Raw genomic sequence first — 19,916 nt, forward strand, 5'->3', positions numbered from 1 at the left:
TGCATTCTGGATCGTAAATTTATATTTCGGATTAATCATACTAAAAGCAAAAAAGAGAGTGCACGAAACAACTGGGAGGTGTAGAAAGCAACAATCATGAATGGGGAGTGGAACATGGTGATCCAAGTCCACATTGGGAATGCTATATAATGGGCTCATTGGAACAATCCAGTACTTTGAAATTTGATTAGTTGTTTGCAGTTGCATGTGAAAGAAATACAAGAGAATCCAACAACATGTGTTATTGTCGTTCAAAAGAACAAAAAGTAAGTGAATAGAGACCAAAAAAGAAAAATAAAATCAAGAACTTAATTATGGCGTCGCCCGGACTCGAACCGGAGACCTTCAGTGTGTTAGACTGACGTGATAACCAACTACACCACGACACCTCTTCTTGGTATTATTATTGCTTTTTATTTATTAAATATAATAAACGCTTGAGTCCTTTATACAAATAATTCGTCAATTAATTTAAGCGCAAAATCATGGAGTGGATAAAGGGTATTATCTATTAACATGTGGGTGATATATTTTCAGAGAGAAAACTTAAAATTATCCCAAAAGGACCGAATATTATTTCTTTATATGGTTTAATGAAACACTAACATCTTTTCCATATTATGTTCCTCGTATTGGTCTTTTACATTTTCCATTAAGGTTATAAAATACAAATATACTTTTCAATACATACTTAATGTTTCTTTTCTTCAAGTAAATAAGTATAATAAAAACTATAATGAATTTAATGTTTAAAATTATTTCTCTTATCAATGAAAGAGGATTGTTGTGGACATGGACCCTCTAGCTAGAGTTTTTAAAAGAATTAGTATTTTAGCATATGCATATGCGCACAATAAATATTTACTTTATACAATTAAAATTTATAATAAAAATATTAAATATATAAATTATATAATAATTAAAATCTATAATGAATAAATATTTTTTAACATATATATTATATTTTAGATTTATAAAAAATAATTTATATATATTGTGATACATTATTTTAATTATTGATAATTTCTTTTAAAAATTATTCAAATTCAAGTTAAAAATGAAGATATTGAAACTGAAAATCGGAAAGAGATAAATAATTAAGTTAAACTATTTAGTTGATATTAAAAGTAAAAGAGAGTATATTAAATTCATGTAATGAGCATATTGAATTTTGAACATAATATACATATAATTGAAATCGGCTTTTGATATTTAGTTACAACTTGTAGAAATGTTCAGTTGATATTAAAATCATAAGAGAATATACCAGATGTATGCTAGAAGAGCGAATTTCATCACTTCATGCGTAACGTGGTGTTTTTATTATTTTTTTTACAAGTGATTTAATTAAATTATAAAAATAATTAAATTTAATTTAAGTGCGTGAAAGAATTAAATTAATTATGAGATGGTGATTTGCTATGTTTTAGTGTGTTTTGGAGAGTTTTGGCCTGAGAAGATGAGTCTTAGAGAAAGTTCACAAGTGAAGAAAGTACCTTGAAGACTCATTTTTTGGAAAGAGAAAATAGGCGAAAGGCTTAAGTTATCCATGACAAAGAGAGAGTGTTGGTGCTTAATTGAGTTGATATTCCCACTACAGAGATGATTGTTAGCAATTGTAATTCAAGGATTTGAGGCGTTGAGGATTATATCTAAGGGGTTGTCATAGGTGGTGACATAATTAGTTAGTTGCTTCTTTCTTAGATTTACTAGGGTGTGTGATCCATATGGACTAGGATGAGAGTTCAAGGGGAGACCCCATTTAAAGAGTTATCACAATTCGTGAGACAATTAATTGGCTTGCTAATTGTAACTAGTCAATTTAGTGAAAAAACTTAAGTGCTGTTTGAGTTAAGTTAACCAAACTAATATAAATATTATTCTTCTCTTTGCACTCTCTTTCAATCCCTATTCTTCTAACTAGCAAAAACATAAGTGTTATGGTATCTGTTTGTTTGCATTTCTATTGCGCTATATTATTTTTATATTTTTAATCATATATTGAAGTGTATATTAATTTTAGTTTAATATATTTTCCAAATGCATGTTGATTAATATGAATTGTCTTACTTCTAAATTTTAGTAGTATAAAAGAACACCTAAGTTTAATAATTAATGAAATAGAGAGTGGTGTCTATTTAAAAAGGTTTATATTAGAAATACAATTTGTATGGATGAAGGAAAAGGAAAAGATGAAAGAAGAAGATGGTAACAAAAGAAAAATGTAAAACAAAATAATCTACATCTTCAATTTCCAAGATTAAAAATGAATCTGAATTTGTAATGAGTCATGCATTAAAATAAGACATACTAAAATATATTGTAATGAGTCATTCTTTGTATTTTTCTATATGCATTGTCCTTGTATATATTAAGGTTCCAGTGAATTGAACTTTAACCTTGTATTATATGATTTCATCCAACCACATGGAATCCTATACTATAGCACTACTTGTGCTCCTTTATATGTATTGAACTCTTTGCTTATTAAAAAAAAGTAGTTAAAGAAAAGTTCTATAAAATACCATGAAGAAAAAGAGCATAAGATAAAAACAAAACTATCAAATGCAAAAAAAAAAAAAAAAATGTACTTGACGGGTATCTTCTTTATTCTCTCTTTAGAACTTTCTTTCAAAAGTCTTTAGAATTTTCTTTCCAATCATTTCAGAATTAATCACTTACCCAACTTCTTTGTTTTCTCTTCAAAATTTTATTTCCAAAGTCTTCAGAATTTTCTTTCCAATCTCTTTAGAATTAGTCATCTACTCAATACTTCTCTGATCTCTATTCAAATCAATCATAATTGTAACACTTGTAAAATTAAAGAATAAAATATATAAGAATAGGTGCTCAATTTTAGAGATAAGAATAATTATTCATTATCTAATATAAAAATGATTACTTAAATTTGTTCACCAACGATTAAGGATTTTTTATTCTAACTCAAATACATATATACACATGTATCAAAAATGTGTAAAATAAGTTAAGAGACCTGCTAATGCTAATGTTAGTAATTTGTTTGTGGCTGCTTGAGGGCAAGTAAGTGCAAATGATTCTACTATCAGAGTATGTTTTTCTTGCACAGGTAGGATTAGCCAAAAAAACATGTTAAAGTAGTGAATAAAATAGTTAAAATAGATAACTTAATCCGTGTCACACAAACATTAAATTTATAATATAAGAATTTTGATGTTTGCTTAACTGATTTTTAATGTTTAAGCTTTTCTGTAAAATATAAAATAAATTTTATCAACGTAAACAACATCAGAATCATTCACGTCATTCTTTTTGGCTTCCATGGTTCAGATGAGGATAAGCTTAAAGAATTTTGTGGGTAACACTTCTTTACAATTTCCTTCTTCTATAGAGAAAAAAAAAAACATTTCCTTCTCCTATTTTATAGCATATTGACATTAGTAAAAGTAACAATCTGTATACATGCATGTTACATGGTGTGGAGAAGTGCAAGCGAGGGACATGTGACAGTGTACATAGTGTGGGCATAAAGAATAGTAAAGTCGTTAACAATGAAGTTACACGAACAAATGAAAATAAGTCGGTTATTCCTGAAACACAATTTATATTGGTTACTTATTATATTAAATTTACTTTTAGTGTACATTCTTTCTTTTCTTTTTATTCTTTAACTAAAAACATGGGTTTATATATGAAAATAATTATACATGGACATAAACTTATTATAAAAAGAAAAAAATTATCAGAAGTTATATCTCCTTTATCTATTCTTATAGATTTATTTAGTTGTGTTTTTGTGTATGTAAAAATCTCTCTTTCTTTATAATTAAACATAATTAATTCCTTTATAATTAAAGGTTTAGTACAAGATGATTTTAAAACAATTCAGTTAATTCCCTCATTAATTATTTAGGCCACTTGACTAGCACTTTTTTGGCTGAAGAGGGGGTGAGAGGACACAATAGAGACAATGGGTGGTGACGATGAACAAATGTTGGAGGGATTTTGTGAGAATGAGAGTGTTGCATAATGAAGACACTATTAGTAAATTAAAAAAATAGAAAAACCAGAACAACAAAGAGAATAAAACAACAATAATACAGTAACAATACTTGGCAGAAACAGTGAAAAAAATTTATAGATTTAGTAGTGTAATTTTAGGAGTGTTAAATAATAGACAATGCAAACTAAAACAACCAACAAGCACAAAGGATAAATGGTATTTAGAGGAAGAGTTTTAAAATAACTTGGGTTGAAGCATATCACAAGCGTTATTGTTAGAGAAAAATACTCCATTGTATTGGTAAAATGAAATATTATGTGTTCATCTTTCAAAATAGGTCAATCCGTCGGACCCTCTAAACATTTCTAATAGAATGATTTTATAAGACAAGGAACAAAATTTAGAAGAGTGATGGTTCGTTTTTATTGTTTTCCAGGCCCAACGTGCAGCAGTAGAAAATTCTTAATCAAAAAAATAAAATACAATTAAAGAATGTTACTAGGGTGTTGCTAGGTACACCCAGCACTTAAGGTGAAATGACAAAAATATTTTTGATTCGTAAGCCATTTAAGTTGATTCGTAAAAGTCATACGGATCAACTTGATCCATAAGCGTTTTACGGATCAACTTGATCTGTAGAAATTTTACGGATCAACTTGAATCGTACAATTTACGGATCATCCTTACACACACCCATCACAAATGTGAAAAAAGTGTAAGAACAGTTTTAGTATTTTAATAAAATGCTGGATGCATCTGAGAACACTCATGTTACTACATATGACGAGCCCATGATGCACATGAATTGAAGAAGATGATCCAGTCCACATTACAAATGCTATAAATAATCTCCTCGAGACAACCCAATACTTGAAAATTTAGTAGTTTGCAGAGTTACATAGGAAAGAAAGAGAATCCAACGACGTGGCCGTACATGATTGTCGTTCAAAAGAACAAAATATGAAAAAATGAGTGAATTTTGTGACCGAAAAGGAAAACACAAGATGAAAATTTCAAACATGGCTTCGCCCGGACTCGAACCGGAGACCTTCAGTGTGTTAGACTGACGTGATAACCAACTACACCACGAAACCGCATGATTTTGATGTTATTTAAATTGCTAAAACTCTTTCATATTATAATAAACAATTGGATCCTTCATGTATATGATCAGAAAATTAATTAAGTGCAAAAATATGAAATCAAGGGATGAAGATTATTAGAAAGTAGTAATTTATAAATTTTGTTCGATGAATGAAATCTCAGATGTAAATTAAAACTAAAAATAATTGATTGGTCATAAGAAAATTACAATAATCTTAATTTTGAAAAAATATTCTCTTTCTTCCTTTTTCCATAAATTGTTTCCTCACTAACAATGATATTTTCTAACAATATATCTTATGAAAGACCTATTAAATTAATTAAAACGTTGGAATAAAAAAAACTAGAAATAAATACATAAAATGATGAGAAAGATTAAAAAAGGAGAATTATGGAAAAAAAAATATGCTACGTATCAAAATTCTTATCATTGAGAGAAGCACCTTTGATCAAACGGATAATACTGAAGAAAAAAAAATAGTTATTGAAAATATGAAAATAAAATAAAATAACCATAACTCAAAAATAAAAAAATGGAGAATACAATAATATTAAAATAATAGAAATAAAAAAGAACACAAATATGACTTGGAAGAGAAGAAAACTAGAACAATAATTGAATGGGAGTTTTAAGGAGCAATGCAATTATATTTATGGATAATGTGTATAAAGAAGAGAGTGTGTAATTTTTTACATTTGAAATGCTATACTTTTACAATTAGATTACTTATATTAATGAGAGAACGGACAAGATTGGTTAGATGAAAATGAAACCACATCAAAAAAATTTATTTTTTTTATTTCCTATTTGTTCATGATTATTATTATTTTTGTTTTAAACATACATTTAAAAGTAAAATAGATAAATAAAAGTGGAGACAAAAAATAATTATATGGTATTTATCTACGGTTATAAATTAACATGTGCGTGTTATATTATCATAGGGAAACAAATAATCACAAAAGGACAGAGTATTAAATTTATAAGGTTTATTGAAACAATCATATTATTTTCCTTGTATTGGTCTTATACGTTCTCTACTAAAGTAATAAAAATACGATAAATATGCTTTTCAACAGATACTTAATCTTTCTTTTTTGTTTTCAAATAAATAAGTATATAACAAAAATAATGTTTGCAATTATTTCTCTTATCAATGCAAGAGGATCATTTGTGACTTTGTGGACATTGACCCTCTAAAATTCTTAAAAGAATTACTTCACGTGTAATTTAACTGACAAATTTTAACCATAATTTGCTTCAATGTCATATTGTAAAAAAAATGTTCTTAACACACCACCAGTTAAAAAAAAGTATTTTATTTAGAGAAAATGAAAAGTATTCATTATATTAGAAACATTAAAACATTTTACTATTTATTTTTTAAATTAATAAAAATATATTTAATAAGGTATATTAACTAGTATGATGTGTATTATATGTGGCTCTGTAAATACACATCAAATATAAATTAAAAAACAAAAAAATATATACATCTGAAAATTTTAATTCTATAAAATATTAAGTATTCGTTTTGTCATATTTATACTAAGGATTCAATGATGAGTGCCTTAAATTATTGATTAAAGAATTAAAAGTAAAAAATATTTATTATTATAAAAGAACATTAAAAAAAAATCATCAACAACACATTTTATGCATTCCAACAAAATTATTTTCTCTTTTAATTTCTTGATCAATATCTTTAAAAAAATTAATTAACATTTGGCATATACTAAATCCATTAGGGTGATGTAATTGTTTATTACTTGTTCCAACTCATGTAGTCTTTAGATTCAGGCATGGTAGTTAATAAACTCATGTCAGCACACCGACATCGGAATCCCTATTAAATAGCGAACGCCTTAAAAAATAAATTAAAATCGTACAATTTAAAATATACGAAGATTGTTTTATTAAAAAATATGGAGATTAAATTGTATAATTTAAAAATATGAGAAAATCAAGTAATTAAATATTAGGAGATCATCCAGTAAAAAATATATTAGAAGATCAAAATCACTCAAACACTATACCATAAGGATTAAGAACGCAATTAACTCAAATAATATAGAAATTAGATTTGAAAACTTATTAAATATTGGGAGATCAAAATCACTCAAACACTATGCTATAGAGATTACAAATGCAATTAACTAAACTAGATCTAAAAACCTTTTTGGCATAGAATGGCTTTAACCCTACTTGGGTTGACCTAGTAGTAGTTAGAAAATTATAATAATTTGCATGAGGTCTAAATTCAAACTTTGCTATTGTTACTGTAAAAATAATAATAGGGGAGCAACATGAAGATTAAGAACGCAATTAACTCAAATAATATAGAAATTAGATTTGAAAACTTATTAAATATTGGGAGTACATGAAGGTCTACCTAGAATGCATGGCCATGTACCTGCACTATGGCCCTTCCGTATACCTGCATGTATTCTATTTCACTGCCATTGCCTTCCATGACATGTAAAAGGTATGTGGGTTGAGCGAGGAGACCCAAGGAAAAGACCAACTGTTCATAGACAAAGTTGTGGGTACTCCCACCGTCAATCAGAATGACCACCTTTTGATCTGAGATGTAGCCCATGAGATGCAAGGTCCCGGGCGCGAGATGATCGGAGAGAGCATGTAAACTGATCTAAGCCTGCGAAGGTTCTAGGGAGTCCGACAAGTTCGACGCCATTTTCGTGACGATTAGGTCAGCATGACAGGTTTCCTCGTCATCAGTGATGAAAACAAAAAAATTAGACAGGTATTTGTGGCCTCAACTAAATTTCTTGTCACAATTAAAGCAAAGGCCCCTGGCCATCTCTTTCAGGGTTAAACGTTTACGAGGTACAGGTGGTGGTTTTGGTGGTGAAGGTAGTGATGGCACTTGGGTTGGGTTCCTGATAGGGTGATAATTTGGTGGAGCTGAAGAATGAATGGAAGGTTTGCTACGAAACATCTGGCAGTGCTCATTGAGTTTTTCTTCCTGAAGTCTAGATAAGGGCATTGCCTACACCAAGGTGAGTGGTTGTAGAGCTTGAACTTCCCGTTGGATTTTCGGGCTCAACTCGGACACAAAGCAACTAAGCAAGAATGGAGTACGGAGCCCAATGATTCGATAAGCTAGTGCTTCAAATTGAGATACGTAATTGTGTACCGTACCTCATTGCATCAATTTGAACAAGGTCCCAATAGGGTCCTCTAAGAAGGGGGAAATCGAGCATCCAGTGCATGCAGAAAACAGGGCCACAATGAAATTTGTCCACTCTTCGACATCCATTGAAACTATGCCAAAGCAGGTATTTCCATGTAGAAGGAGGCAATAGTCAACCCGTCCTGGTCTGAAGTGGCATGATATTCAAAGAATTGTGTTATTTTGAAGACCCAACCGGATGGGTCTGTCCCATTAAACCGTGGAACCTTAAGCTTTATATGGTGAAGGTGTGGTGTAGGTGATGGTGATGGGGCAGGGTTTGTTGAAGACGACGATGCAGGTGAGTTCTGATTGTGCTCCACAATGGTTATGCATTGGAGAAGCTCGTCAAGTCTGGTCATGACGTGATGCTAAGTTGTTGTGTGACTTGCTGCCAGCTTAGCAATGGCTTCTTCAATACGATCCATGTTTGACTTCGACCGAGTGGATTCAGCCATGGTGCTCTCAACGAAGGCACTCTCAATGAAAGCACCAAATGTGTTATGAATTTTAGCCCTAGGATTTAAGGACTAGGTTCCTCCTACAACAACAAAAGAAGGGAAATGAGTTTTGTATTATTCATATCCCATTCATTACAAAAGGCAACTATATATAAGCATTCTTGGTGTTGCTGCACGATATCATTAAGCATGATAGCAGAAGATAAAAGCAAAAACATTGATAGCAAAAATGGAATGCATTCGTGTTGTGCTTCTCGACAAGGGAACATGCATGACGGCAACATATTGTACCTAGCCACTAAATGGTTGGCAGCTCAACTATACCTAACTACTCTCCGTTAAATGAAATCAGCAAAGTATTGTGGCGGGATTATCTTTCATCTTGGTCTCAAGTTGTTATTAGTGGTGAGTGGTATGGTGCACAACTGGTCCTTCTCCTACCCGCTAACACCTTGATTAAGTCATTGATCACCTATTTATGATATTTTGTCATAATACAAATTTTAAGTTTCTAGCAAAATATTTTCAGGTTAAGGTCAATCAACGAAACAAGTGATTGGCAATTTTTAGAAAATGGATATTGGAATGAACCATGCACTATTTTAGTTGCCATCGGCTCAATCATAAAAAATGCACTTAATTTCTACATTGATTGTGGCGGCAACCAATGTATTGTTTTTTAAATCCACACCTTATTACTTTTTTTTATTTTTTCATTGAATCTTGTGATTTTGATTTTTTTAAATATAGAATTATTTTAAATCTTATAAATGTATAAAGTATTTTTTATTGCTTTATAAATTGTTTTAAATATTTTAAAATCTTATTATATAAATCTATTAAAAAATCTTAGTTATAAAAGTTTCTTAAAAAAATCTCATAAGTTATAACATTTTTACAAATTTTTTTAGAATTTATGAGATTTTTTTATACCAAAATAATATTTTAAAATTCTAATCGAATACATTTCTTTATGTAAAGTTTCAACTTTTATCGGTTAATTTAACTCAAGTATTTTTTCACTGGTCTTTCACTATTATTTGATTTTAAAAAAAGCTTTAAACTTAACAAAAATCTCTCATAATTGTACTTACAACTCACTCAAAAAACATAGTGTTTGTACCTCTAATCAGGTTTTTACGGTTAATTTATCATAAAAAATAAATAAATGGAAGGATCCAATTAAAAAAATAAAAATTTTAGGGATCTAATTAAAAGAAGAATTTTTTTTAACACCTAATTAAAAATTTGATAAAAAATACCAGAGTTCGCGTATCATTTTAACCTAAAAAAAAAACTAAAAATGGTTTTAACCTGACCCTCAAAATGATCATGATTCATTGCCCAATAGTTCCTTGGACCAACTATTCATCAATTCAAAACCCGACCGGTTTAACACTGGATAGCAAAACGCCAAACCGTTCTCGTCGTCCTTCGTCTTTCCACTCACAATTCCCAACTTACCAACCCATTTCACTTCACTTCCCCTAGTCAATTAATCGATTCCATTCCACAATGCAGTTTCCTCCGCTTTCCCTGCAACCAAACAGCACCTAATTCCTTCCAAACTCGAGCCTTCTTCTCTGTCATGAACCGCTTGTCGCAGCTCTCATCGTACACCGCCGCCATAGTCGGAAGCACCGTTCGCCTCATCGCGAACCGCTCCCTGCGCCACCGGTGCTGCTCGTTCCCGGCGAAACCAGAGTACCGCGGAATTAGGTCTTTCCGTTCAGAATTCGCGTTGACCGCCGCTCGCTGCTACTCCGCCAAGAAAGGGCGCAAGAGCAAGGCGGAGCCTGAAGTGCCGGCGGTGGTGATGGAGCAGGAGAAAGACGCTTTCTACGTCGTTCGGAAAGGGGACGTTGTTGGAATCTATAACAGTCTCGCTGATTCTCAGGCTCAAGTTGGATCTTCCGTAATTTCTCTTCCCAACCTCATCATATAATTATGTTGAGTTCAATTTTTATAACACTATGACGTTTAAATGATTATTGAAAAGTCATCAATCTTATCCTACCTGATTAAATGTGATTGGATGATACTATTAGGACACTTTAGTTAAATTCAATTTCTTTTTATTTTTTAATCTTGTTTATAAGATGTTGGAGTGATTGGCATGATTAAGTATTTATTTTTTGTGTTGAGTCAGAGACTACGGGTGTTTCCTAAACCTACTGGATTAGAGACTAATCATGGTACGTGGCTGCCGCTGGCCCAAGGAAATTTCGCATGATTAAGTATTTTTGACTGTTTAGAAATTTTATTAGGTAGCAAAGTTAAAAAGTGAGGAAAATGTTTGATTGAAAGTTGAAACTGCATAGTGGTTTGATTAACAGCTATTTTGTTTGTTGGGTAAATTTCATTGATACCCGTGATTTCTTGAAATTTCACACCATACTCCTGCCTTTTTAATGCAAATAATAAACCTCTTACACAGAGTGTAATGTGTTTCTTGGGTAACAGGATACGCAGTATAATGTATTTCAAACAATTAAAGGGAGTTACTGAAGTCAGGGATTTCAAAACTCGCATTACAAGAGGTGTCAGTGTAATTTGCCATTATGTTTCTGATCTTTGTGAGCTTGATTTTTCTTTGCTAGCATCAAAATTCAAATTGCCTTTTTTTGTTAATATGTTTTTAGGCTACAACAGTCTCACTTCATTCCCATGCATGATAATTATCGTAACTGCTTGATTGGATGCAGTGGCTACATTCTGTTTTGTGCTCTTGAGGATGAGTTATTGGTTTTTTCTGTTGTAATAGGCTAAATGTATGCTTCCTTTCTTGTCACCTGGTAGGTATGCAATCCTCCTGTTAGTGTGTACAAGGGATACTCGTTGTCAAAGGACACCGAGGAATATCTTGTCTCACATGGACTGAAGAATGCTTTATACACAATTAGAGCTACTGATTTGAAAGAGGATTTGTTTGGCATGCTTGTTCCTTGCCCTTTCCAGGTAAATAGATGTTGCAATGCATTTAATTTTTGATGCTTTTCGACAAATGCATCTTCTGCTAAAACAATAGGATGGGAAAAGGTTACCATTAGATATATATCCCTGATCTCAAAGTCCATATCCTTAATTGCGAGTTTATGATCTCAAAGTCCATACCCTCTAAATGTCCTTTAAAGTTTGAGGTTTATTAATCAAGCAAATCAGAAAATCTTTAATGTATGTCTCAGGAACCTTCTACCAAAGAGGGCACATCAAATAAGGACGTATCTAAACAGAGATCTTTGGGAGTGCTTGCACAAGATGAGGTGAGTTCAGCACAATTTGGAACTACAACATGCTTATCTGGAATGCAAAGATCCAGGGGTTATATATCTGTTACTAAAATGTTACATTTGGCAGTTATTTTATAAATTATGAATTTATTATCACTTTTGTTACAATAATCAGTATCACATGCATCTTCTCAATTCTATAACTTCCATTTGGGAGAAGTATGTAATATCCTTGTTGTTTTAGGTAGCTGAGATAGAATATTCTAATGAGTTATGACACCCTCCCAAACTTTGTTTTCTTTCAACTGCCTTTATTAATCATAACTTTATGTTATAATTGACTGCAAGGGATTGCATATCATGGAACCTTATAATTGTTGTGAAGCATTGTATACACACTTAAATTATATAAGATGATGATGATGTGCAATTGACAGTGCTGTGTATGTCAGTAAAAAAATTACTTTATTAAAAGGCTTAGGTGAATGTTTGGTAATGAGTAATAAAAGGAATTAAAGGATTATGGGTACTGCCTTACTGGATTAACTGCTGCATTGGATACTAAACTTGATTTTCAGCTATAAAACCTTCATCCTAGAGTCTAAGTCAATTGTAACATGACAAAATGTTGTGGATCTAAGTGAAATATCTGTGAAACCAGTTGTTTTTACTTCAGTGCACTGTCCAAACTTGTTTTTGTTTTAAATGTTTTAATATATTTGAGATTCTTTATTTGCTTAGCAGAAAGTAATCTCTGAAGATCCCTTCAGAAAGCAAGTCAAGTTAGAATATGCTGAAGTGGCTGAAGCACCTTCACATGCAACTGTAAGTTGAAATGATACTGATGCAGGTGTTGTCATTTAACCATTAGTATATTAATCAGTAAACCAACAGGTGATAACCAGGGCCAATCACATTATTTATTGCTTTCCACTTTAACTGAAAAGTCAAGTTTTATGGAATGGTCTATGTTACATGGATACAGGTACAAGTAATGGGTACAATATGATATGTAAATACAGCAATTTTTAAAATAAAATAGGATATGGGTATAACAATATATAAATATTTATGTCTGTCTTATATTTTATTAATTTATTTTCTTTGTCTTATTTTTTTTCTCAATATAACCGATGCTTATACTTACTGATCTGTCATCATTATTGTATTATTATCCTAGCCAAATTTAAATAAAAGTGATATAATTCAAGTTATGATTATAAATCTGTCTGTATCCCAAAAACAAAAATTGTATACAAGAGGTTAAAATATAAAACATCTTAGTTTTGATATGGAGGCAGCCATAGTAATATGTGTATCAGTATTCGTTAAGGTACAATACAGATATGTTGCCAATTTTTTGGTATCTGTACATCAGAGGGAGTGGTCAAGTGGAGGTGCTGCCGTCATGGCTACTTGGTCTTGCCATTGCACCTTGAGGATGTTGACTAAAGTATTGGCTAAATGAACGAACATAACCCCTTCCAATTATAGGTCAATTGTAGAAAGAGAAATTCTGTCTCTTATTATCTCACTCTGTGAAAACTACATGAAAGTTTGTGGCCTTCTTTACACCTTATTCCATAATTATCTTATTTCTTTAGTTGGAATTTGTCCACTGATACACATCCTGGCATCCATGTCATTGTGTGATTGTATAATTTTTTTATTATGTAGCAATGCTCTTGCAAGAAACCTCCACGTGGATCAGAACTCTGCAAACTTGCAAACTATGAGGGGTAGTCTAAACTTAACCACTTGTTCATGTACAGAAAATGCCCTTGTTAGGGAGTCAATATGCACACTTTGGTAAACTGACGGAGCCAAGTTGCTGAGTTTTGAACCACAGGGTTTTTTGCAATTGATTTATAGTTGAAGGGGCTTCCATGCATTTTAGTAAAAAATATGGGGTAACAATCAGAGATAATTACATTATTTCTTACTTATCATTTTAATTGCAGACTCAATTTATAGAGTGGTCATTGGATGGCTCTCTAATTGCTATTGTTGATTTGTGTAATCTTTGATTATGTTTTATGATTTATCTACTCATTTGATGTTTTTAGATCTCTAATAGTCACCTATCCTTTTTTGGTGAATCATAGTTATCTTTTCTTGTGCAGCGGACTTGTTTTGTTGAGTTTGATGGTGCGTCAAAAGGAAATCCTGGAAAAGCTGGTGCTGGGGCTATTCTGCGAGCTAATGATGGAAGCTTGGTATACATTTGATGTTTCTGTTTTAGTCATCATTGGCATACAACTTTAATCTCTTTAACAATTTTTACTTTAAAGATTTGTAGGGTGCGTGAAGGTGTTGGTATAGCAACAAACAATGCTGCTGAATATCGTGCAATGATATTGGGAATGAAATATGCTCTTAAAAAGGGATTTACTGGTATTTGTATCCAAGGTGATTCCAAACTTGTTTGCATGCAGGTTGGCCATTTTATATTCTTCTCTGTTATTTTATTCTAACATTATTAAATGTTAAATGACATTTACACCCCTTCACTTATGTATTTATGTCTTGGTATTCTATATCTAATTGCTCTTTTAAGGCTCTTTGATTTAAATATTCACATAAAAACTATACGTAAAATAAAACTAGTGTGGTGTTTCAACACCCTCCTCAACTCTCCGACTGGATTTACCCTGATCCAGGTAATGTTCACTCGTCCTCCTCCCACCATTCCCTATTGCTGGTTCCATTTCAAATGCGCTATTGACTGTGAGCTACTCATCTGAACCAATTTTAGAGAAACTACAGAAGAACTTTGACAAACTCAACAGTTGATGAAAAGATGGGCTGGTACATGTTGTCATGATTTGCACCTGAACATAGGAGATTGGGTATATGACTATATGTGCACCTCAGACCTTGCTGGCAATATCCTGCCGTTTCCACTATTAGCCACAAATTATGCTAGGCATATTTTGTCCTCTACCAAATTTTAGAGGAAATTGACCCAGTTACCTAGACCTTCCCCCAAATGCCGAAATTCACAATGTCTTCCTTGAGAGTTTACTCAAGCCCCACTATGGTCCACCACTGTCAATTTCTCTACCTGCTGAAATTGTTGACAAGGATCCAGTCCTTGAAACACTTGCAATTCTTGATTGGTAATGGGTTGATGATGCTGATGGACCAAAACAGCAGGTCCTCATCCAGTGGACTGGGATTCACCCTGAAGAAGCCACGTAGGAAGGCTACTATTATCCTAAATGATCTTGACCTTGAGGAAATATTGATGCCCCTTCCACCTTGAGGAAATTTTAATGCCCCCCTCTTCTATTTCTTATCCATCTGCATCCCTAACTGTCATTGTACATCTCTGTATTGAGTCAGTACCTGATATTAAATTTAGGGAATGAAAATATGAGTAGTTCTGTTACAGCTTTCCACGCTGTACTTCATATCTGAAGTTTTGTTTTTCCTGTCCATTTGGCAACAGCTAACTGCATGTAATTGGCAAATTTGCAGTGACTTGAGTACACTTTGAACACATTTCATTCTAGTATGATGTACCACAGTGAGCAAGTAAGCGTATGAAACCCATTTCAGAATAATGAAAACAGAGCTATGAAATAATCAAATGGGATGCGTTCCGAAGCATTCCTTGAGTTATTTTTTTCATTTAACAATTTAAGCTTATCCTACTATTTAATTTCCTTGATGAGAATTCAGGAAAGAAAAACAAAATAATAAAATAATCAATGAATTGCTAGATCATGTTATGCATATTGATGATAAAGAGTTGCGCAAATCCATGCATGCATTGCATGACTTAAAGCCATTTACTGTTCATCATATGATATGAATCGGTGGCTGGCTGAATTGTATCTAATTGTGTGATTAGAGTTGCAAATAGTGTGACTCTAACAACTAGGAATTTGGGGTAAACTGCATGACAGCAACCTGTAATTTCCATTTGATAATATTAACCAAGTACAGAACAAGCATTTGATTTCTTCGACAATCTCCTTAGCTTCTAACCTTGTTTGTTTTGCAAGTGTTTCGTCACTGTCTCACTGATTTCTATTATTTATTGTTTGTTTCTCTTCAATTTTCTCCTGCTACTGCATTAAGCAGATTGATGGTTCCTGGAAGGTCAAGAATGAAAACTTGTTTACATTGTATAATGTGGCCAAAGAACTCAAGGATAAATTTTCCTCATTCCAGATCAGTCATGTTCTAAGGGTAGGTATAGTTGACTGAGCTATTGATGTGTATGGAATATTTTTGGGCTTTATATAAGCAATTTTTAAATGCCTTATAGCATGTTTGGTATAACTTAAATATGGAGAAATAATTGTTTATTTTTCAAAAGCTTTCTTAGCAAGCAGGCAATAATAAGTTAATATATTTTCAAAATAAGCCAAGCCAAATGCACGCTTGTAGTTGTAAATTATCTTAAAGAGAGAAAATAAATGTTCACTATAAAACCGATCAAAATGTGAAATGAAGCATAAAAAAAAACAAAAAAATGCATTAAGGTAATGCCTTCTGTAACCTCTTAAAGGTGTGATTTCCTCCTAAAAGATTTTTATAAGTTGTATGAACCTTTCAACCCAAGGGGCCATCCCAAAAATCATTTAACACTAAAATTCAATGAAAGAAAGATTGTTTATTGCATCTCTTATGGTACAGAACTGTTGCATTGAATTCTAGTTGAATGTTTTTCTAACATCAATTTGTTGATGACTTGATGAGCATTATTTCCTTGATGGTAAACTCAACCATATCCTGAATTTTGTTTGCTAATTGATTGGTTTTCCCTTTTGGGAACTACGTATTATAATAAATCCCATCTTTACTTTGAGATTTTCTGTGGAAGGATAAGAGCCTTGCATTTAAATATTAACTTTCTGTTTCCCTTGTCAAGAACTTCAACTCTGATGCTGACGCTCAAGCAAATTTGGCTATCAATCTTGTAGGTGAGGTCTTGAGAATCTTTAATATTTATTCGGCTTTTAATATATGTGTATGTGCATGTATTTGACTATTCTACTTTCTCTGCTTCTACAGATGGCCAAGTCCAGGAAGAGTGTGTGTAATTCACTCATGGCCGCTGCTGGTTATGTTTTGGGTTTGTTGCAGAACACGCCTGCAATTTACAGATTACTCCTAAGAATTGGTGACCCAATTATTTAGCAATCAAACCCTAAGAATGAATTATTTTCTACTGGTCCTGGCTCCGTAGTCATAATAACTTTTAGCCTCAGCGTTTTCAATTTCCATGATTTTTTTCCGCCATGGAGGATTCCTATCAGGACTTCTCAACACTGCAGTCACATCAAGTTAGAGTTTATCATTTTCATTCTTTAGCATATGGAAGACCTGAATATCTTACGGTCTATAGCAAAATGATACTTGTTCAATAACACTAATATTATCATACCTCTTAGTTGAAAGTACTGTTTCATTAACTTTTTGTATCCATTCGGACTCTTACTGGGTTTTAATAGTTACATTTTCAAGACGCAAACTTGGACTTTAGTTAAGTTAGAATATCCCCCTGCCAAGTGATTTACATGCTCAGTGGTGTTTCATTTACTGTAGTATTAAGATTTTGTTATCTGATGCATACAACTCTAACCTAATGAAGTTGATGTTGGGAGTTATATTACGGTTATGCATTGATGTGGATCAGCTTATATAGACACCATCCCCTGCCTGTCATGAGCAAATAGTGCATTTGAATGTTTCCTGCATCCGGGCTTCAAAGGGAAATTCTCATACAACTGTATTATATATATCTGCACCTGACATCTAATGATCTTTATTTCACGACGGCTTCTACTGTGCGTGACATAGGTTCTGCACGGTGGAAAAATTATTTGAGCCATACGATAAAAATGAAGGGCTAGATAGATAAGGGTGCACCAAGGGGTAGAAAGCAACATATATTTTTTTTATTTAAATATGTTTTTTATTTCTGTTATATATCTCATTTTTGTGTTTGATCACTGCTAAATTTTTTGGCTTTTAAGTGATGATATGTCTGTTATATATCTAAATTGGGCGATGGGGGTGGTGGTGGGATATGCCACCGGCGTAGATGTAGGGGTTGCGGCTGGTGGAGAAGATTTGGGAGAAGCAACGGGAGCTAGTGATTTCGGTACTGTGGAAGGTGCTTGGGCGACTGTAGTTGCCGGAGTGTTCGACGATGCTGCAGTGGGAGACTGTCCTTCGATGCCGGTGACTACAATGCAGATGATTGCGAGAGAGAATGCCATTGCGATAGCGAATGAAATATTTATCAGGATCAAAGGGATCAAACGTAAAAAGTTGAATATATATCATGAATCAAAAACATGAGTTTTTTTTTTTTTTTTAAAAAAAAGTAAATTTCAAAATTTAGCATCAGCCACCACTCTCTGATTGTGTCATCTTCTCTGAGCACCTCCGACAATGCCACTGCCATGTCGCTTCTCTCTTTCTCGAGTGGACTTGTTGGCAATAGTAATGGCTTTAGCGGCGCCACTGAATCCCATTGCCAACCTACTGAACTATCCTTTTTTCTTCCTCCTCTTCCCCTGCATGATATGGCTGAAATTTGTTGTTGTTGAAAGCACACGAGCACATGTGAGAAGAGAACAGAAAACATTTTTCGTTGTTTGAATTTTTATTTCAAAAATTTCTGAGTTTTCTGGTCAATTTTAGCTCCTAGGTTCAAGTGCGGTGCAAATTTGGGGGTTGAGGGAGGGAAACTTGTGCAGTTGCGAAGTGGTTCAACATGTGCGCGATGATGGAGGGGTTATTGATGGTTGCGATCGCGATGACAATCATCCTGGACTTGGTGCTCACCGGTGTGGCTGAACATGGTGACTCATTCTCGCAACAGTACCTTCAATTTCTTGGCTTTTTGGTTGAACATGTATGTAGATGTTAGATGTCGCAGTGGAGATCTTGTTTGCGGGGAGGAAGACGATGAAAGGGATCCCCGTAGCTGTGCAGTAACTGGAGAGTGCGACGGAGGTAGTGGCCGTGGTTGTGGAAGGTGCGGTGTCGAAGAGAAGAAGAAAAAAGTGAGAAAGAAAAAATTACTCTTTTAATTTGATCTAGTATAGATAGACCACAGTAATCTCCAAAATCCATCATATCTAACGGTCCATCTTTGTTTCTCATGATGCAGGATCTAACTCAATTACGAATACTGCCGTGGTCTTATTTCACATTTGAAATTGGGTAATAAAGATATCATTTCTTGTTTGAAATAGGAAACAGAATCAATATTTTGTTAGAAAGGAAATTTGTGAATTAACATCTTTATCTGTCATAACTATCAAGAGCGATTTAGGTTCTTCAAGGTCATAGGTATTTCTCAGTAAAGAAATAATCTAATAGTGTGTTTAGCATTAATTAAATAACGATGGTGAGGAGTTAAAGTAAGGTTATACCTAACATTGAAAAAGGTTTGAAGAGTGTTCTAGGAACATAGCAAATTAGTGAATGTATGTAAAGGTAGTTTTCGGAGGTTGGTTAGAGCTCAAAGGTTCATACCTATGCTCTGTTGTAGGTAAAGATTCTCCTCGGATGCTTGACTCGTTTTGAAACAGATGAAAATGATGCATTGAAGATGAGATTAATAGGTTGCCAATTGCAACCACCAATTTAGTACATTGGATTTGCCATTCCATGTACTAAAAACCATTAAGATGTTGTGTTCTGAATATGTCTACCAATATGGTGAGTTATATAAACCCTGACATCATTGAACGTGTTATACTGTCATGCATACTGAAGCTGTAAAATTATGCTTTACCAAAGCTTTGTATGTGCTATTCAACTTTATTAGCATAAAAATTTAGGAAGAAATAATGTAACAACAATAAACTGCTAAAACAGGACGAGAAAGAAGTATCATGTCATGTTCCTTTCCTCTGCTTCTAGTTTGCAACATCAAGTCTTTCCTTTCCCAGTACAATTGTTAGCTACTTGAAAA

The 19,916-nt window shown here is 32.9% G+C and overlaps 1 protein-coding gene and 2 non-coding genes across 5 annotated transcripts; 1 reads left to right on the forward strand and 2 right to left on the reverse strand.

Annotated features, from left to right (window-relative positions):
* Window positions 1–315: 315 nt before the first annotated feature.
* On the reverse strand, window positions 316–389 carry TRNAV-AAC (transfer RNA valine (anticodon AAC)). Its single transcript has one exon. It is a non-coding gene; the product is annotated as a tRNA-Val (tRNA).
* A 4,613-nt stretch (window positions 390–5,002) lies between these two features.
* TRNAV-AAC (transfer RNA valine (anticodon AAC)) lies at window positions 5,003–5,076 on the reverse strand. Its single transcript has one exon. It is a non-coding gene; the product is annotated as a tRNA-Val (tRNA).
* A 5,008-nt stretch (window positions 5,077–10,084) lies between these two features.
* LOC100779114 (uncharacterized) lies at window positions 10,085–17,456 on the forward strand. Of its 3 annotated transcripts, XM_003531986.5 has the most exons (9): window positions 10,086–10,656; window positions 11,541–11,699; window positions 11,927–12,004; window positions 12,716–12,796; window positions 14,095–14,187; window positions 14,263–14,406; window positions 16,061–16,168; window positions 16,854–16,905; window positions 16,997–17,456. In XM_003531986.5, exons 1-9 carry the CDS (start codon window positions 10,330–10,332, stop codon window positions 17,023–17,025), a joined length of 1,071 nt encoding a protein of 356 aa, XP_003532034.1. In that variant the 5' UTR covers window positions 10,086–10,329; the 3' UTR covers window positions 17,026–17,456. The 3 variants fall into 3 exon arrangements, with proteins under 3 accessions (XP_040874445.1, XP_040874446.1, XP_003532034.1); XM_041018511.1 differs by lacking the exon at window positions 16,061–16,168 and having other exon boundaries at window positions 10,085–10,656; XM_041018512.1 differs by lacking the exons at window positions 16,854–16,905; window positions 16,997–17,456 and having other exon boundaries at window positions 10,085–10,656; window positions 14,263–14,380; window positions 16,061–16,152.
* Window positions 17,457–19,916: the final 2,460 nt, after the last annotated feature.

The sequence above is a fragment of the Glycine max genome, chromosome 8 (genome assembly GCF_000004515.6).
Source record: "Glycine max cultivar Williams 82 chromosome 8, Glycine_max_v4.0, whole genome shotgun sequence".
NCBI classification, from domain to species: domain Eukaryota; kingdom Viridiplantae; phylum Streptophyta; class Magnoliopsida; order Fabales; family Fabaceae; genus Glycine; species Glycine max.